Source organism: Callorhinchus milii, unplaced genomic scaffold (genome assembly GCF_018977255.1).
Source record: "Callorhinchus milii isolate IMCB2004 unplaced genomic scaffold, IMCB_Cmil_1.0 Scaffold12, whole genome shotgun sequence".
Taxonomy (NCBI): domain Eukaryota; kingdom Metazoa; phylum Chordata; class Chondrichthyes; order Chimaeriformes; family Callorhinchidae; genus Callorhinchus; species Callorhinchus milii.
The window spans coordinates 3,813,725-3,833,494 of record NW_024704753.1 but is presented as its reverse complement, the minus strand read 5'-3'; the positions used below and the strand labels follow the sequence as shown (position 1 = coordinate 3,833,494).

General features: G+C 43.4%; 1 protein-coding gene across 6 annotated transcripts in view; it reads right to left on the bottom strand.

Moving 5' to 3' along the window:
* Window positions 1-19,770, bottom strand: part of shq1 (SHQ1, H/ACA ribonucleoprotein assembly factor) — a 55,383-nt gene that overhangs the window by 31,460 nt on the left and 4,153 nt on the right. For 5 of the 6 annotated variants that reach the window (XM_042339556.1, XM_042339557.1, XM_042339558.1 and 2 more), the window contains exons 2-7: window positions 10,005-10,187; window positions 9,431-9,495; window positions 8,529-8,651; window positions 8,177-8,331; window positions 5,870-5,982; window positions 2,956-3,095 (exon numbers count right to left, since the gene is read on the bottom strand). In XM_042339556.1, coding sequence (XP_042195490.1) covers window positions 2,956-3,095; window positions 5,870-5,982; window positions 8,177-8,331; window positions 8,529-8,651; window positions 9,431-9,495; window positions 10,005-10,147 — 739 coding nt within the window. In that variant the 5' untranslated portion in view covers window positions 10,148-10,187. Of the gene's footprint in view, window positions 1-2,955; window positions 3,096-5,869; window positions 5,983-8,176; window positions 8,332-8,528; window positions 8,652-9,430; window positions 9,496-10,004; window positions 10,206-19,770 lie in introns of those variants that run through there. The other variant, XM_007895238.2, reaches the window with a different exon arrangement.

Below are 19,770 nucleotides of genomic sequence, written 5' to 3'. Positions count from 1 at the left end.
TCAGGGGAAACTCTCATAATTGCTGTTCATTTTGGAGTTGGCTGCCTCCTTAATTTGTGCTAATAGGCATCTGCAATTTTTAATGAAACCGTGATGCTTCCAACCGGTTTGGATATTAGACGTGACTCTTCAGATATTAGATACGACTGACAGCCGATCCGGGGGCGGTCTGCTGAAGGTATTTCCAATTTAAAAATCATTATTTAATTTGTTTTAACTCGTGATTTGGCCACAGTCAACATACTGAATTGTTATTAAAAGAAAGGGGGTTAAAACCTCACAAGAATTCATCATTGTGGGAAGATAGTTTTTCCAGTTTAATTCACATAAATCCCATTAATCTGAAGTCCCACCATTTCATTTTGACAAATTTAAAATGTTTTTGGTAATTATCCAGAGTGCCATCATGACAGCATTCGGATATCTTCCAGGAGCTCTGAAGATTGAACTAAAAACAAGTTTGACGAGAATATAAATAATAATAATAATAATAATCCTTGCATTTGATATAGCTCCTTATCACATCGTTGAGACGTCTCAAAGCGTTTCGCAGACTATTCTGTAAAGTGAATTGACTATATATTTCAGGGGCACAACGCGGCAGCCAATTGCGCATGGCAGTGTCCCAGAAACAGTCGTGGATTGAGTGGCTAAATTAGTATTATTTTCATTTTTTTTATTATGTGTTGTATAAACACTGTACAGACTGGTTGGGCGGAATGTCCTGTTTCCCTGCCTTGCAATTCTATGTAACTCTAACCTACATAGAAGCTGCCTGTCTCAATTTAGACCTTTCAGCAGGCGGACCTTAAACCGCAGGGATTTTTTTTACTCTTGCTTGCGTTAACGTGAGGACGTTAAAAGTGAGGAACGATACACAATCCCATTAACGCTGGCAGGCTGTGCAGAAACTAGCTCCCGCGCCCCACATTAATCCTGCCACAAACCTATTAGCTACGTCAGCTGTCATTCAGCTAGTTTGTGGTCAATGAACTGGAAAAAAAAATAAGAGCTGAAATTGAGCAATCATTCCAGCCCTGTACTGACAGCTTGTCTGTGCATTGGAAGGTCCTTCGCACATTAACCTTCGTTGACTTGCTGAACACACGGAGATTGAGAACCGTGCACGGTCATTAAATTATGACCTTTAATTTGAGACAAGTTAAATTTAATTCAACTTAAATGTTTCTCGGAACACGAAGCCAGAGAGCCATCACAGAGATATCATTTAGGAAGCCCGGTGGCCCAACACCAGTGACTTTGAATGATTCTGTGAGTCCCATTACCCACAACCTCTGAAGAAACGACAAAATAATAACCAGGCACCATGGTGGGATGTCAGAGGAACGGTTAGAGTTTGAGACGAGCCAAAGTGAAAGCAAGAAACTGAATTAGAAGGCAAAGACATAAAATCATAATAATAATCCTTGCATTTGATAAAGTGCCTTATCATGACGTTGAGACGTCTCCAAGTGCTTCACAGAATATACTGTAAAGTGGATTGACTGTATATTTTATGGGTGAAACGCGGCAGCCAATTGCTCACAGCAGTGTCCCACAAACAGTTGTGGATTGAGTGACCAAATGTAATTTTTTTTTCTTTTTTTGGGAGGAAATATTGCTCTCTGGAAAGCAATCCGCCAATCAACTAACAACCGGGTTCCTACTTACTGCTAGGGAGACGTGTGGAGTAGGGAAATTTGCCTAAAGTTTCACCCTGTCCGCGAATCGAACCTGGGTCGTCATGCTTCAAAGATGAGTGCTCTAACCATCAGCTAACCTCAACAGGTGTCAGCCTTGGCTCAATTGGTGGCACTCTCACCTCTTATGTCAGTGAAGGGAGCGGCTGGCTCGGTAGGGTTTGTGGAGGATGCCCAGGTAGGGTGGGGCACACACACAACCCTGAAACCCTGTTCAAAACATCACAAGTGGGGGAACCCTTCCTTCGTGCACGTGGGAACTCCACTCCAGAAGCAGATTATACTTCCAGTTAAATCAGGTTAGGCGGATCTGGCTGACCCTCTTCATCCGAGCGAATCCTGCAGATTCAGTCTTTCAGAGCAAATCAGTTTAGACTTATCCCAGCGAGCGCTAACTATAAAGGACTTTGATGCCGTCGGAGCGGTCTCTGCGTTGTAATAGAGTGTAAATATTTACTCTTGGTAATGTGCTTCAGTTGAAAGGGCCACCGAGCCCTGGGGATCTGGTTTATGTCTGCGGACTCACTTTAAGAGACACTTCTTCAGTGCATAAACCTTGAAATATGTGGTTACATACTCAGCTGTCAAGCGCAGTGTCTCAATCAGGCTTAAGTCAGTGAGTGAATCTCCAGACATCTTCATATTCCGCATGGGTCGAGTTCCAAAACACAAAAGCCACCAGATTTTTTTTGGAGGAGCTTTTTCTTTTAAAAAAGCAAGTATAACACACTAATAATAATATTGATAATTTGGTCACTCAATCCACAACTGTTTGTGGGACACTGCTTAGCACAATTGGCTGCCCTGTTTCACCCATAAAATCTACAGTCAATTCACTTTACAGTATATTCTGTGAAGCGCTTTGAGACATCTCGAAGACATGATAAGGCGCTGTATCAAATGCAAGGATTATTATAACACTCAAGCAGATGTTGTAAAACTAAACTCTGCTAAAAAAAATCAACAACTCCAGAACTAACAAAAAAGACCAGAACTAATGAGAAAGATCATAATTCCACAGTAACCTCTTTATAAGGCATCCCAGTTTAGTGCGGATCCCACTTATAGCACTGGTGTGCTGTGCACCTCCGGTGTGCACCCAGCTCTCCGCACAACAACATGGTTGCCTACTGGATTGTCAGGTAGGTTGCCTCCTGACACCACTTTGTGTGCATTGCGTGCATGTGCAGGAATTATGGCTGACATCACTTTCTGCGAGTTGGCTGGATTGGAGTGATTCCAATCAGTTACTCACCAAATTCTTTTGCTCGTTTAGAAGCGTCCTTGTGTTCATTCTGGGGTCGATTTGGTGTCTGCTTTGCCGGATGAGCATCGGCCCACCAGGCTTTGTATTTCAGCAGGTGCTGAATGGTGTCGTCCTCGAACAGGTCAGCCCTGGAGAGAGGAACCATACAATCTGACCAACAACATCAACAACTCGCATTTATACACTGACCTTCACTCAGGGGAGCGTCCTGGAGCGCTTCATTAACCTTTGAGTCATGATTTCTTTGAAGAGCCACAAACAAAATAAATGTATGGGGAGGGGAGTGGGGGGCAGATTCCATTAGGTGTCAGCCTGGCTCAGCCGGTAACCTATCTTGGCTCTGTGGCAGAAGGTTTAAGCCCCACGTCAGGACTTTGAGCTCACAGTCTAGGCTGACACTCGAATGTAGTGCTGGAGGTTTGGGGGAGGGGAGGGAACACTGCATTATCAAGAGGTGCCATTCTTCGGATGAGACATAAAACAGAGATTTTCATCTGCCTGTTGTGGTGAACGTCAAGTCCGTTTACACTTGTGCTGACGAGTTATACTATTTTTTTTCTCTCCATTCACCCTCTCTCAGTCACGCCATATCTCATTACAGTCACAATCCAGTTGCATGTAACTCAAAAAAACGCTCAGGGCAAGGATTGCATCAACCTCATAATTGGGTGAGCACAAGCCATCACCAGTACTCTGACTGACTTAAGTAAAACGACTCCCCTCAGTTTTTCAGACTTGGACGTCAGTCCATCATTCACGAGCCTTAAGACAGACAGAATCAGAACTTGGTAATTATAAACCCCTTTTTTTTCCAGAATAAAATATTTTTTTAAAAATGGAAGTGTTCAACTTCTAAACTACGAGTTTTAAGTTAATAAGAGCCCAGTCGCATCTTAAGTGCATTTATCAATTAAAAGACAAAGTGCTTCATAACGTTATCAATATTAAAAACCGTCTCCAACAATAAGCCGAGAACTGTATCCTTACGTTTGTAGTTTGTGCTTATGTGAGATCCGTGTTCATTTGATATATGAGCCTGTGTACGTCGCAGACTTGAAAGGGTAAATTTAATTTTTTTATGCAAAAGGAAAGTGACTATTATTTCAAAGGGAGTTTAAAATATAAAGGGCTTGCACTGCAGAGCTCTGTAATTTTATACCAATTAGAAACACATGAAACTGACTCCATTTACAACTATTGAAATAAACCAAGGCATTAACAGACTGTGAGACTTCCTTTAACCCCCCACCAGTTCCCCTTTAAAATCAAACTATTCAATTAGCTTGAGTGATCAGCATTCCAACAATTTGGATCGGATTTGATTTTGCTTAAGAGAGCATAAAAGAGAGAAAAAGAGAGGGAAAAAAATCTGCGTTCAAACTTTCACTTCAATGATGGATCAATTTTTCTACATCCCCTGAGTCCCAATGTATCATCCACCCCACCATCTGGATTTACTGTGAAGGGTTAGTGGCTGTGTGTTTCGTGGGCAAATATCTTGGCCTCGATACTAAAGTACTGCAATACCTATCTCTTTGACCATACCTACGGGCATCTTCTGCTCTCTCCTGCCCCTCATTGCTCGGTGTCCAGCACTGTCACTGTAATGTCCCTCAGAGTGGTCCAACCTTTTGGCAGCTGAGGGCTGTATATCGGATTTGGAAAACATTCGCAGGACGCATAAACAATGTTACCCCAGTGACCATCTCTGGAGCCTGCGTGTTGCTTGTGTCTCCTCTCACCTCAACCTTCATGGTTCTGTCCTTGACTGGTTCAGATCGTACCTCTCACACCACCTCCACTTCATTTCCACAAACGGTTTCTCCTCTAGACCCGGTACCACCTTGTGCGGTGTTCCTCAGGGCTCTGTCCTTGGTCCCCTCCCCTTCAACATCTATATGCTCCCCCTTGATGACATCATCCACAGACATGGAGTCAACTTCCACATGTATGCGGATGATACCCAACTCTACCTCTCTGCCTCCACCTTTGACTCCAGGACCCACTGCTGTCCTGACAGAATGTCTGTCAGACATCAAGTCCTGGATGAGAGAAAACTTTCCTCAGTTGAACGTCAACAAGACTGAGGTCCTCCTGATTGACTCCTTTCAGCAGCTTCACACCTCAGGCGCTGACACCATCACCATCCATGGTTGCTCACTCCACCTTACTAAGCCAGTCCGGAACCTTGGGGTCTTGTTTGATCCTCAACTATCCTTTCTACCCCACATCCGTGCCATGACCCACTCTGCCTTCCTCCACCTCCACAACATCGCCCGACTCCGACACTGTCTCACACTGCAGGCCGAAGGAAACCCTCATACATGCATTCATAACATCGAGGCTTGACTCTGCAAACTCCTAGCTTGTCGGCCTCCCCAACTCCTCCCTCTATAGGCTGCAGATCATCTTCACGTCTTCAGGTCGCCCGCCTCTCCCACCCCACCATTGGCGGGCAGGCCTTCTGCCACTCTCCCCCAACCTCTGGAACTCCATCCGTCAGTCTCTCCACCTTGCCCCATCCTTTGCCTCCTTCAATACCCATCTCAAGACCCTCCTCTTCAACCGTGCTTTTGATCACCCTACGTCCCCCCCCTGCCCTCCACCCTCCCCAATCCCAACTTCCAGCTCGGGTCCAAGACACTGACCGTCCAGTGCCTTGGGTCGTCCTCCTGACATGGAAGGCACTACACAAATTTATGAAAGTGGAACAAGTAGAAGTATTGGATCGTTCGATAACAAAGCTGGAAATAGTTTGTAGACCGAAGGAACTCATCGCCCAGGCCAGATGCGGCCCGCGGGCCGCCAGTTGGACCACCCTGCCCTACATGAATACCTACATGTACTTACGCAAGCCAGTGTTGCAATAAAATAGAAGATCCCCATCATCGAGTGCACTTACAGATAATGATCGGAATCGAACTTGGCCTCTTCGGCAGCCAGCCTTAGTTGCCGACGTTCCTCCCATGTGGTGCTGTCTGGTTCCTTTAGATCGATAACATCGCTCAGCTCATTCTAGAAGAAGCCCCAAAATACTCGTCAGGACAAAATGGCAACCCACTCCATTTTTTCCTCCTCAACTGCGTGGGTCCTTACAAGAAACACTGAGTGAAATTAACCCCTTTCAATTGCCAGCAGTTTTGAGACCGACTATCCCAAACCTCTACATAACATGACCAGCAGAATAATGATTCGGAAGCAACACTTGTGAAAAAAACTTTTGCTAGATAAATTTGAATTAGCTTGGGTACTTTGCCAACCAATAGTACACCAAACACCTTGGACAATCTTGTAAAAGTACCGAGATGCTGTTATCACTCCCCTCCCCACCACACCTCCCCCCACCCACCACGAAAGGCACTCTATCAATCTAAATCATATTGTATTGTATAAGTGAGTAGAAACGGGTCATTAATCGGTGACACAAAGTGAAATTGCCTCATAATTTCCTCATAAATTACATAAATCTGCCTTGTAAATTTAATAATGGCCGCATTACTTTCCCAATCCTGTCAGGTATTCGCTGCTTGTAGCAGTTTTACTTTTAAGTTTCCTCTGTGTAGGCGGAGATCCTCGTTTGCAAAGCAGTATGATGGCCTGCAGGAGGCAGGACACGGAATGGTCTGTGCTGTGAGATTTCCGTTTGGATGACGAGGCAGGAAGGTGCAAAACAACAGTAAATCACTTTAATTACGGGGATAACTCTAAAGTTATTAGGCACTGGTGGGGTGACTTAACAAGTCTTACGTGCTGATCCTTTTGTTGTTGTTTTACTTCGGCATGATTTTCCTTGGGATTAAAAAGATGCCTTTGGAGTACGCATTCCATTCCAATAATCTATCACTGGGATTTCCATGTGTAAGTGGGAAGCCTGGAATTCTCAGCTTGGTTTGGATACTCTTAAGCATAGTGGTGGGTTTGCACATGTGTCAGACACCCAGCTGAGCCCCAAAAACGCTGACCGGGCTTGTTTTGCACTGGGATGTGACAAAACAAATGACTTCAAGGACAATATCTCCCATTATTAAATCTGTTTTTTGGAATAAGGAAAGGATGGTGTGGACCGATATTGTACAATGAGAGCCACAGTAACAAACAGCTACAATTAAGCCCCAAATTATCATCAATAGACAACATTCTCAATGCCAATTCAAAGAGACCCTGAATTAGGTGTTTTTCTGCAGAAATTCTTGTTCTACACAAAGAAATCCTTTCCAATGAAATCTTAAAACAGAGCCCACTAACATAAAGCTTGTCAGCCATATATTTAGTGTGGACTCGTTCCATCCTAAACACCAGCAATAATAATTCACAGCCTTGGACTAAAGATCCAGTTAATGATTTAGCACAGTTTTTATAAACATCTGCTAATTTGTTCGCTTCGAGCAAGGGGTTCACAGGACTGATGTCCAAAGGCAATGCATCGGCCACCAATGCGAAGAGAAAGAGGCTCAGTGGTTAAACGCATCGCGGGGCATGGTTTCTGATCCATGGAGAAGGAGAGAGTGAGAGGTCCCTGTTCAATCTGTCATCTGTGCTGAGTTAGCTGATCTCAGCCGGGGAAACACTATAGTTGGCCTCAGGCTGAAGGTAGGAAAGGGAAAAATAAATCAGCTGGGCTCCTGATTGTTATCCAGAGAGAAAAAAAAAGCATGCTTGTGAGCAGCTTCAGTCTTAGCTGGGAAGCTAAGTAGCCTCCCACCCATACACTTTCCCCATATGGTCAAATGACCTGCTAACACTCACTGGTTGGGCTCACACTTGAACAGGGTCATGATTGCATCCGTGATTGGCAAATGTTGCCGTCTCCACGAAGGGCGGGTGGAAAAGAAAATGTTTTTTTAAAAAACGAGCAGCAATAAACATAAGAGAAACACAAACCAATGCAACATCATTTGAAATTGCATGCGAGCTCCCCCTGATGTTTTGTCCTAGATACTGCAACACCGTTAAAGGAAAATAATCTCCACTTCTGATCTCAACACCGTAATCTGTACCTGCAGAATGCTGTTGCAAACTGAATCGAAGCCTGACCTAGTTACTGAACATCTCATTCATCATCAATTGCTGTGTGCCAAATTGGCTGGTGCGTTTCAGCCACAAAACACAGTCACTCCACTTTACAGCATATTCTGTGAAGCGCTTTGAGACGTGATAAGGCGCTATATCAAATGCAAGGAATATTATTATCATCACATTTAGAATTCACCTGCAGCCTCTTGAAAACCCCCCATCGCAGGTTTCCAAAGCCATAAGGACAGCCTGAACTAGCAATGTTTTCTTCCAAGTCCACGAACGGACTTTGCTCAATTTCCCAGTCAAATTCATCCTCGTCCTCTTCAACATCATGATCGGCAGTGCCTCCTGCAAAAAACCAACCCCCCCACACAGGTTGACTTCTTTTTTGTGCAGAAATTCACATGTTTCTCAAGAGTTGTTCAGAGATACTCCGAGCTAAAAACGGCTTACGTTTATTGAGTCAATACATTCAGGCTGGTTATCTGATAGCAAGTTAAAGTTTCGATTATGAAAGCAAAACAATGGGGTGCTACAAAACATACCCAGCTCTTCCACCAACGGTTTGGCAGATCTTGACCCTTTTGGCGCCAACAATGCAGTCAACATATCCAACCCCTCAAAATATTCTCCCGCAACGACTTTAGGAACCTTTACAGTAAAATTTCCTGCAATGGGGAAAAAAAGACACACACAAATGAACGTAATGTGGACAATTCATAACATTGCCTGATAGCACAATGTGTCCCTGCAGTTTGAGTTGTGCTACACCAAGTCTTTGTTTCTTAAGTTTTTCTTTTTTTCAGAGAGAAAAACGAAGAATTATTTTTGGGAGGAGTGAATTTTAATCAAACAATCTGTGCATGTCTAGGCTTGGTTAATATTATGTTGCTCGATTATTATTCCTTGGGTATCAGCTGCTCTCTTGACCTGTTACATCTTCATCAATGCATATACAAGTACTGCCTACTACAACAACTTGCATTTATAATAGCGTCTTCACACTGGATGGCGTCTTGGGAGTGATTTAAAAAGGGCAAATGAAGAGGGCTCGACTGCCTGCATAAAATGCAGTCTGCAGTTGGGAATTTTAACTCGCATAGTCTAGGCTGACAGTCCAAGGCAGTGCTGGGGGATCTTTGCATTGTTGGGAGGTGCCATCCTTTATCTATGGCATTGCTCAATAACAGAAGTGAGTTTTTCTCAATCCCGGTGTCCTGGCCTACAATTCCCCAGATAAAATTGCTCACTCACTTCATAGCTATTTGTGGGACACTGCTATGTGTGGACTGGTTGCTGTGTTGCCCTACAAATACACAGTCATTTACAGAAAAATCCAGTGAAGCGCTTTGAGTCGTCCTCCTGACGTGAAAGTCACTATACCAAGTGCAAGATTTATTTATTTAATTAAAGCCAACACCGAACCCGATCTCTTTTGCATTCATACCTTTATCAGAATCGTACAAAGCCTTTTCTCTGCCATCTTCCACAATCTTCCCTGGAAGAGTCAATCTGCTTTCAGAAAGTGAGAACAGATGTTGCAGATGTCATCGTTTTAAAAACACTGCTTTACCTCATTAGGGCGCTGTCACTGACAAGCAAGTTTGCTCGTGCAATATACCATAATAAAAGTTAATGGAAGAACTGGGCCGTGCAAGATATAAAACACAAGTCCCACCGCTGTCAGCCTGGCTCAGTTGCGAGCACTCTTGCCTCTCGAGTCTGAAGCTTGTGAGTTCAAGCCAAGCCCCGCATGGGGAGTTTAAACTCGCCGTTTAGGCTGACACTTCATTGTAATGTGGGGGTGGGAGGGAAGCTGCTTTGTTGGAGGTCCCGTTGTCCTGGCCAACATCCCCCAAAATAAAATTAGTCATTTATTTCATGGCTGTTTGTGGGACGTCGCTGTGCTCAGATTTGGCTGCCAAGTTTGCCTACACGATAAATACTTCACAGTATATCCTGTAAAGGGCTCTGAGACATAAATAAGGCTGTATCAAACACAAGGATTATCATAAACTTGCCTCAGGAAGTATGGCTTGGCATAAAATTTGAAGTCTTCTCCGTCAATGTATAGGTCAACTTCTGCAACTCTTGCGTATGGGACGCGGATGCTGATGGTGAGGAAATCAGGGTCTTGGCTTAATTCAAAGGCCGGGGTGATCATAATTATTCCGGGTGGACGTTAAAAGAAACTCCACAAAATCCTGCATGAAATCACATCATAAAATTCAGTTCAGTTGTGAGAGAAAAATTAAAAGAAATCCTCTTGTTTTTGTGTTTTGGTTTGGAATGTTGCCTTCAATACAATAATCCTTTAAAACACACACACACACACACACACACAGGCCTGTCAACACAAGCTGTAAAGCAACGATCAGAGACCAAGTGTAAACCGCCCCACGCCCACCCACAAAATCACACAATTTCCAAAAATCTGAAAAATTACCCTACCCCAAAAAAGCCTTGGGGAACAGATCTCTCACACAACGATTCTATGCACCGTTGTTTCAGTGGATTTAATCTCCTTTTCATTCCGAGTTCAATAGGTTGAATAAATACTTCAGGGCATGCAGACAACCATCTGCTGTGAAAGAAGTTTGGAATCCACAGCACTGTATTTCAGAATCTGGCGTGGTTCCTTACGCAAAGCAGACAGACAGCACAACACGTTTCGCACGCTCACAAATATCTGAATAAGTCGGTTCATTCTATGGGCGCCCAATGCTTTGGTAGGCGACAAGTCAATAATAATAATGATAATAATCTTTGCATTTGATACAGCGCCTTATCACGTCTTCAAGACGTCTCAAAGCGTTTCACAGGATATGCTGTAAAGTGAATTGACTGTAGATTTTATGGGCGAAACGCGGCAGCCAATTGTGCACAGCAGAGTCCCCACAAAGAATCGTGAATTGAAGTGAGCAAACTATTTTCTTTTAAGGAATTATTACCACTGGAAAAGCGACCTGCCAATCGACTAACAACCGGGTAGGTAAAGAGAGGCGTGTGGAGCAAAGAAACTCGCTCAACGTTTCACCATGCTGGAAATCGAATCCAGGTCTCTCACTTGCGAGGCAAGTGCTCTGAGCACTGAGCTACAGGACTAATGCATCGAATACCAGCTCTGCCTAGGGTCACTTGTTTGGAGTTGTAATATTGAGCATTTCTCATGTTTATGCATACAGAATTCAAATTGTTCCCATGAAAACGGTGTTTATCAACACAATCTCTGCTCTTCAAATCCTCGCTAGTCTGGCTGTCTGACTGGCAGAAACCCGGGAGGTTTTTTTTTTCTGATTTCAGTCTCCGATGCAGTTTTGCAGGATCAGTGCACAAAAAACAAAAAGTTCCCCCAAATCAACTGCTGTTCAGCACTATGCCCAAAGTCAACTTTGGATAGAAATTGAATGCAATTACAGGGCACTGCAGCCGTAAACAGTGTCTCTTTGTTGAAGCCTTTTCAATTAAGTGAATCGTTAACCAGAATTTCAGTTGCAAAAAGATTCCTGGTTTGTATGCATTATTCCATTTGTTGCGTTTCTGTGGTGCGCATTAAAAATAAACTACAGAAGATAGGGAGCGAAGCAAACTGGCCTTGCATTATTTATTTATCATTTCGTTACCTTCCCTCATGTAAGTACAATCCATTTCATTTATAATGTATGGCACTCATCCCTTTGTGGTTATACCATTTCCAACTAGGATAAGAAACTTGTCAAATCCGTCAACCACAAAAGTGGCCTTTTAAATAATACAAAATATAATTTGCATGTGGCAATAGTTAATCGTATTCTCGTTGCCAATGATTGCACAATATGATTTAGAACTGAAATTTCACACATATTACTGCACCCAATAAACTTCTTTCCCTCTACTGCATTGCTCGCCAAGGTTCTTTCTTTTTTCCCCACTCTTTTAAAGGTTTGACACGACATACAATCGTCCAACTTAGAACTAACTAGCTTTCGGGCTTTTTTTCTAACCACAATAATGGGACTAAGCTCGTTTGCAATCTAATTTGTTCTCCAAGGGAGGAGGTATTCACATTTCTTCCACCGGTCTCAATTACACAATCCATTCTGTTGGCTCTGAACCAGAGTGCAGTCTGACCTCTCCCCACGCTAGAGAAAGCAGACAAAACTCAGAACTGGAGCGATCCCCTCCCCCCCCAGGCATCCGTCCCAAACAGAGTTTTTAACCAGGAGCAACGCATGCGACACCAGGATGCCAGACAGACAGACAGACAGAACTACAGCACTTGCACACTCACAGTAACAACTTGCATTTATACAGTGCCCTTCACACGGGGTAGAGTCCCGGAACAATGGATTGAGGCAACGTCTGATGACAATACTTTGAAAACGTCAAGCCTTTTGTTTCACAGCAGGCTACAAATCACCAAAAGAAGCTGCCGGCACCCGAGTCTTCAAATAATAATCCTTGCATTTGAAATAGCGCCTTATCACGACATTGAGATGTGTCAAAGAGCTTCACAGAATATATTGTAAACTGGATTGACTGTGTATTTTGTGGGAGAACCGCGGCAGCCAATTGCGCACAGCAGTGTTCCACAGACACAGATTATTATTATTTTTTTGGGAGGGAGTATTAATTCCAGAAAGCAATCCACCAATCGACTAACAACCGGGTTCCTATTTGCTGCTAGGTGAACAGAGGTGTGTGGAGTAGGGAAACTTCACTTTGCAGAAGTCAATTCATTTTAAAGTATATTCTGTAAAGCTCTTTGAGATGTCTTGAAGACGTGATAAGGCGCTATATAAAAAATCCAAGTAGTTTTTTTAATCGAACCCGGGCCATCTCTCTTCCGAGGCGAGTGCGCTAACCAGTATACTACGGGACTCCAGTTAGGATTATTAATAATAACTATTAAAGGACTGAAACACCTTTTTTTTAAAAAAAAAAGTCTTTTAGCTTCCTTCCCCATCTTCTATTCCAAAAGAGGTGTGTGACGGTTTCATTTCTAGTAGGGTTCCCATTTCAGTCGGGTCCTGGTTCAGTTCCACAATTGGTGCCAGTTGTCTAAATGAGTTTCTCACACACTTATTGGAAGTGCGTGCGAGAAACAAAAGTACATCAGGAAATCTCAAATTGGGCACCTATGCTGCACAATTACAATTTCTGCTGCCTCAAGAGAATATTGTTTTTAACAAAAGGCTTGCTGGGACTTTAATTTGCTGCTCCTTTTTCCTCCTGAAATCATGCCAGATTAAATTCTCCAACATCTCCTCCACTGTATCCTACTGCCAAGTGGAGCAGGTGAGAACGGCGCAGAAATTCTGACAGCTCTCAGCGTGATAGGTGCTTTATTGTGGTTCCGGCTGCCGGCTTGCCTCAGTGGGGCGAGATGGATGAAGAGTTATGTTTCGTCACAGTGGGATGCCTCGTCTAACTAACAGCGCGGCTGAGATCTGATGCTGTCCATCACTCAACAAAGCAGACCTCTTCCAAGTACTTCACCCTCGTCAGAGATTCAATTATTAAGTGAGGCAGATTAGCACAAGCGCACACTTCAACAAACCCACTTCAGTTTGAGGGCTCGTTCTTCGAGGGCTAGTTAATTGCACAGAGATGGCAATGTGTTTCAGAAGGGGCCAGTTTCACCATTAATTAGATCAAGTGTTGAAAATGTTAATCGAGTGAAAACCTATCTAGAGTTTCTTCTACAATATTTTTAGATAAACTACAATTTCCCTTGCCCAGGGAGCTTTCCTGCTAATTGCCCAAAAAATTACTGGTCACACTTAGATTTTCTTGATTTGAGTCAGGCAGAACCACAGATGGATGGTGCAATTTATTCTTACTATTTCCCTAAATACAGCAGTCCATATTAGAACTAACTATCATTAGCCACACACACACACATCCCAGAGGCTAATGAGCAAAAACATCTTAAGCCAATATCACTCTGAAGCAGATGCTCGGAGATGTGCAAAAAAAGTGAGGAAAATGATAACAACATTCCTTGCATTTGATATAGTGCCTTATCACCTCTCAAAGTGCTTCACAGAATATACTGTATATTTTGTGAGCGAAACCTGGCAGCCAATTGCGCACAACAGTGTCCCATATATAGTTGTAGATTGAGTGACCAAAGGTTCTTCTTTTTGAATGGATTATTGCACCCGGAAAAGTGATCAGCCAATCGACTAACAACCGGGCTTCTACTTTTTGGTAAATAGATTCTCCTCACAGCAGCTTCCCCTCCCGCCGCCCCCCATCCACACACTCCAAAGTAGTTAACCGCCCTACCATCGGTGGCCGGGCCTTCAGTCTCTCAGCCCCGAGGCTCTGGAACTCTATCCCCAGTGCCTTCGCCGCCTCCTCCCTTTCCTCCTTCAAGGCCGGTCTCAAGACCTTTCTCGTTGACCGTGCCTTCAGCTCCCCTCTCGACTCTCTACCCCCTCCTCACTCCCTCCCTTCCCTCCCCTCACCCTGACCATTTCCCCACTGCTCGGGTCCTGACCCAACTGTACAGCGCCTTGGGACGTCCTCCCGACGTGAAAGGCGCTCTCTAAATGGAATCTTGTTGTTGTTGTTAATCTCCATTCAGCAATTCCCCATCTCGACCTGATTAATACTGTATTTTGATCTTGTGAAGGATTGCTACAAGATGTTGCGACCCATTCTCATATTTTCACCCACAAAATATAGGCAATTCACTTCACAGTATATTCCGTAAAGTGCTTTGAGGTGTCTTAACGACTTCATAAGGCATTAAATCAAATGCAAGGATTATTATTATGCGCTCTGCAATGGGACTCTTAGAGTGGGGGCAAGTAAAAGAAGAGAATATTGAACATTGAGAGGATAATCTTCCCCATGTTAAATTATTAGCATGGATTTTCTTGAAGTGCCTCGTCAGACCCTGATAACGGATACCTATCCTTAGACGCACAAAACTGAGGGTCCTAAGACACATTCAACAGGTTACCAAAATGACAGTGAGGGAAATGCACTTCAACTTAAAAATGGAACTGAGTTTCTTCAAAAAGAAATTCCTCGAGCTCAACCCAGAGATTTCCAACTAAGGCAAAATGAGCTTTTAGCCTCAATTCTTCTTGCGTTTCTGGACCATTCAATGAAAGCTCCAGAACATCAGCTGGAGTCATTAATCCTTTCTCCTCACTCGGGAGAGAGAGAGAGAAAAGTCAAATACATTTGACTTAAAGGCACGACAATTCCAATCACTGACGACCTCAGCAATAAGGTGAAAGCTGGGTTGAAATATCGGAGTCACTGCCATTGCTAACCTTGGTATGTTTAACAAGAGACTGTGTAAACAACTTTCTTTTTTTACAAAAAAAAGGTTGCTTCCCCTCAGTAAAGTTTAGGACTTCGAAATGACTGGACATTTGATAGATAATAGGGCTATCTGCTTACCGTCAGCGGTATCACAGCATAGCTGCCAACTTCAATTTGTCTCTCTTTCTGCACCTCCATCCCCAAAGCACTTTAATCAAAATAACAGGAGTCACCCACATACTTCCCTCCCCCAAAGAATCCACTAGCTTTCCATCCAAGTGGAGTTTTTGCCCCCCAATAGCAATTAAAACATCACAAAGGTGACCGATCGATGCAAAATTAAATCTGTTGAGTTATTGATGGCTTTTAAAGTAGAAAAAGTCCTACGGTTAAAACTCTCTTAGCAAGGCATAGGATGACAGAAATGACATCTTAAGAGGCTTCTCTGCGTAACGAGCCTAAAGTGGAGCAAATTAATCTCCTGGAATTTACTATTCTAAACCCAATTTTTCTTTTCCCATACAGTTTTAAGTAATTCCTCTTCAAATGCTAATCCAATTCCTCTTTCAAATGGTGTTATGGTCTTACCCTCAGCAGCCTCACTCGTGGCACAGCATCTATAAGGTGAAGCAGAACTGGGCAAAGACTGGAATATGTTTTGCGCTGTTGGCTGGTTGCTAAGGAGACTAGCTTTAACCAAGGAAAGGGTGCAAAGGAATAAACCTTCCCTCAATAAATAAATTATATACTTAGCCTTCCCTCAAACTACGCTGATTGATCACTGGAATAAATTTTAGTGCTTTCAAGATTTTCTTACTGAATTAATAAAGCCGAACTGGTTGAAAAAGTCTTACGTGACAAACCCAAGAAAAGTACAATCATGAGTTAAAACATAAATCACACCCATCTGGGAAGTTGAAATGATGGTTTGGGGGTGGTTTTTTTTTTGCTCTCAGAAGTTCCTTTGTCTTCTATTAAAAGATGTGTGCATCACCATTCATTTCATTCTCTGCCTAACACCCCACTCCCCCAACACACACACACACACACACAATCACCCTCCAGATCTGTCTGTGCCACTCACACTCAACGGAGATCTCAAATAAAATCGAGCAATCCATCAATACCCATCAAAAACCCCACATGTAGCCCTTTGGCTAATTGCCACCCAGGCTGTCATTGGCTTGCATGGTTGACGGCCGTGCTTTCACATGTACCAAAAGAGCTACTGTGAACGCATGGATCAAAACACAGTAAAGCTCACACAAGTTGTATCAGTTGGGCCCAACATTTAACATGACTTACGCAAAGTAAGAGTTACGTCAAACTTGCATCAAATATAAACTCTTGAACGGGACTTGGGCAGATGTATGACGTGGGAGATTATATGATTTATACAGATCTGACTTGTGCGAGTTTTACTGTATCAAATGTTATAAGAGCTGAGGTTCTCCTCACTGCTGAGACAGCAACATTTTCTCCCATGTTTTTCTCTGAAAGGGGATGAAAGAGATAAACTGAAGCACTTCTTGTTCTCTGCCTGATAACTGAGCTGCGATTAAAACTTTACATTTCATAGAATCATAGAATATTACAGTATAGAAGGCAGCCATTCGGCCCATCGTGCCTGTGCCAGCTCTTTGGAAGAGCTACCAACTAGTCCCACTGCCCTGCTCTCTCCCCATGTCCTTGCAAATTTGATGCAACATTTTGAAGGAATCTGCAACATCTTTATCCCATATAAAAAAAACTCCACTGCAAATCAGCGAGGTAAAAAGTGAAAGCTTCAGATTAGTGGCAGCCAATTGTGCACAGCATAGTCCCAAAAATAGTCATGGATTGAGTGACCAAATTATTCTTTTTTTTAAAAAATTGATTGGATTGTTACCCCCGAAAAAGTGATGTGACCAATCGACTGACATATAAGCAGTCTAAGCACTCCTCAGTCTGATAGCACAGGAAAAAATAACAATTGGATGCTAATCCTTACAATTGTTACAGTCAAACTTTTGTGATCTGGTTTTGATAGGGAACAAGATGTACAGATTGCCTTTGATCTGCGCGTCTGTGCCAGTGGGGAAGATGTTCAAGAAAACCTGCTGCTAGAAATTCAATGCACTCAGTCCCACCAGCAGACAATGCTCTGATTCACGGATGGCATTGCAGACAGCCTCCGTACTTAATCAACGTCCTTTGAGAATAACCACCTGGTACCAGTCTGCGCCTTCAGTCGGTTGAAACGGAGGCTAGCTGGGAATACATCTCCAGAACACCTACCAATGCTCCAATCCCTCAAGCTACTGCTCACACTAATCAACCGGCAGAAAGATGAAGGGGGAGTCATTCAAAGGACAGGAATTTTGGCAGGCTGACAAGTAATCAGGGAAATGAGGGGAATGGGAATAGGAGGCCATGAATCTTGGATCCATCTGTCTCCTGAGGGGGATCTCTGACAATCACGATAAATCTGTATTAATGGCAAGTCAATTGGTTCAGTTTAATACGCCAACTAAAATACAAGCAAATGATTGGTTTCCTAAGAGAAGTCCCAAGGACAATTACTATCCGAGGTCCTAGGCATTGTATCTATAGGTAATTAAGTGCTAGAACATGCAGCGTCAGATAGACGTTAAACCCAAGGATTTGACTGTATTCCATTGACAGATGGCACCACGACTGCTCCTTATTGATTGGAATTGAAAATTCAATGAACGCGGTGCTAAGAACAGATATCGATTTGGTCAGGTTGCTTTGGAACACGCCGCGCTTGGAACAGACTTTATGTCTCACACTTGGATTTAAAATCAATCCAGAAAAAAGATTTACCACTCACTGTCAAAACCTGGCGGGATCTGTCACGCTCCCCTCCCAAAGGAACAAAGGATACGGGGCAAAGGCAGCTAAATAATAATGACGTTATTATAATAGGCGTTATAATAATAATCCTTGCATTTGATACAGCACCTTATCAGATCTTCTAGACATCTCAAAGCGCTTCACAGAATATACTGTTAAGTGAATTGACTGTATATTTTGTGGGCGAAATGTTGAGGTACAGATCAGCCGTGACCTAATTAGAATAGCGGAACAGGCTCGAGGGGCTGAATGACCTACTCCTGCTTCTATGTTCCTCCCAAAATAAGGGCGCCTTTCCCTCTATAGCCATGATCCCCAGTTATTTCAGTGAGATCATCTGAATAGTGACAACCATTGTGAATTCACACTACACAATAGTGACACTGAAAATACTTGTTTTCCTCAGTGAAAAAATGAACATGGGAATAATTTGAAGGATTCAGGCAATTCCATTTTAATTTTTATTTAAAGTAAACGCAGGGAGAAGTATTATTTCAATAGGTAAGGACACGGACCACCTAATGCTTGACTGTAGGTGATGCCCAGTTTTCGTAACGGCTCGAACACTTTGAGATGTCCTCCCTGATGTGAAACATGTTATATCAATGTGTATTGGATTTATAATCAAATTGCCTCTACTGTCCAACAACTTATAGTAGATCAATAGTGGGAATGACAAGAAAAAGTTAGAGGCTCATAACTGGAGTCACTGTTCACACGGTCATGAAACCCTTCCAGCACGACACTTGGAGTGGAGTCAAACTTTTTTTTTAAGCATGTCCCGAATGCAGCAAGAAGATCACAGTCCAAATTCTCACCCCTGTACCCGTCCGTGGCTCTGAGACGCTATATTGTGGGAAGGGCGCTATATAAACCCAAGTAGTTGTTGTTTTGTTGTTGCTGAGTCTTTGCAAGGAACCAGGTGTAGTTTGTAAGACACAAAAAAGTAAATTTTGTCCGTACGATGCGCAACCTCGTGCAAGAATGGTATACTTTATATTTTGGTATATAATTATTATTCAGAACTCTGCAGCTCCATTTTCTTTCCTGCACCAAGCTCCTTGCACCCATCACCCCCATCCTCGCTCGGCTTCACTGGCTCCTCATCCCCCAGAGAATAGAGCTCAAAATCCTCACCCTCGCTTTCAGAGCCCTTCATGGCCTTGCTCCTCCCTACCTCTGTGCCCTGCTGAGTCCTTACTGACCTGTCCCGTTCCCTTTGCTCAGTCGGGTTCTGGCCTGCTTCATGTCCCCTGCTCAGCCTGCTCCACCATCGGCGGTCAGGCCTTCAGCCTCTCTGGCCCAACCCTTAGGAACTTCATCCCACAATCCACTTCGCCTCTCCCGCCCGCCTTGCCTCCTTCAAGAACCTCCACTTCGACCAAACTTTTGGCCACCCTCCTACCTCTACCCGCCCTGCGTTTCAACCCTCCTGGTTCCAACCCCCAGCTCGGGTGCAAATCCTTGACCGTCCAGTGTCTTGGGACGTCCTCCCGACATGAAAGGCGCTGTACAAATGTAATTTGTTGTTGTTGGGATAATTCCACATTAGCACTGCAGGAGAGTTTGTCCCTAAAACTCACGCAACACCTGTAATTTATAAATAAATAAGTAAGTAAGTAAGTAAATAAATAAATGAAGACGTTATTAACCCTGGGATGTTCCACC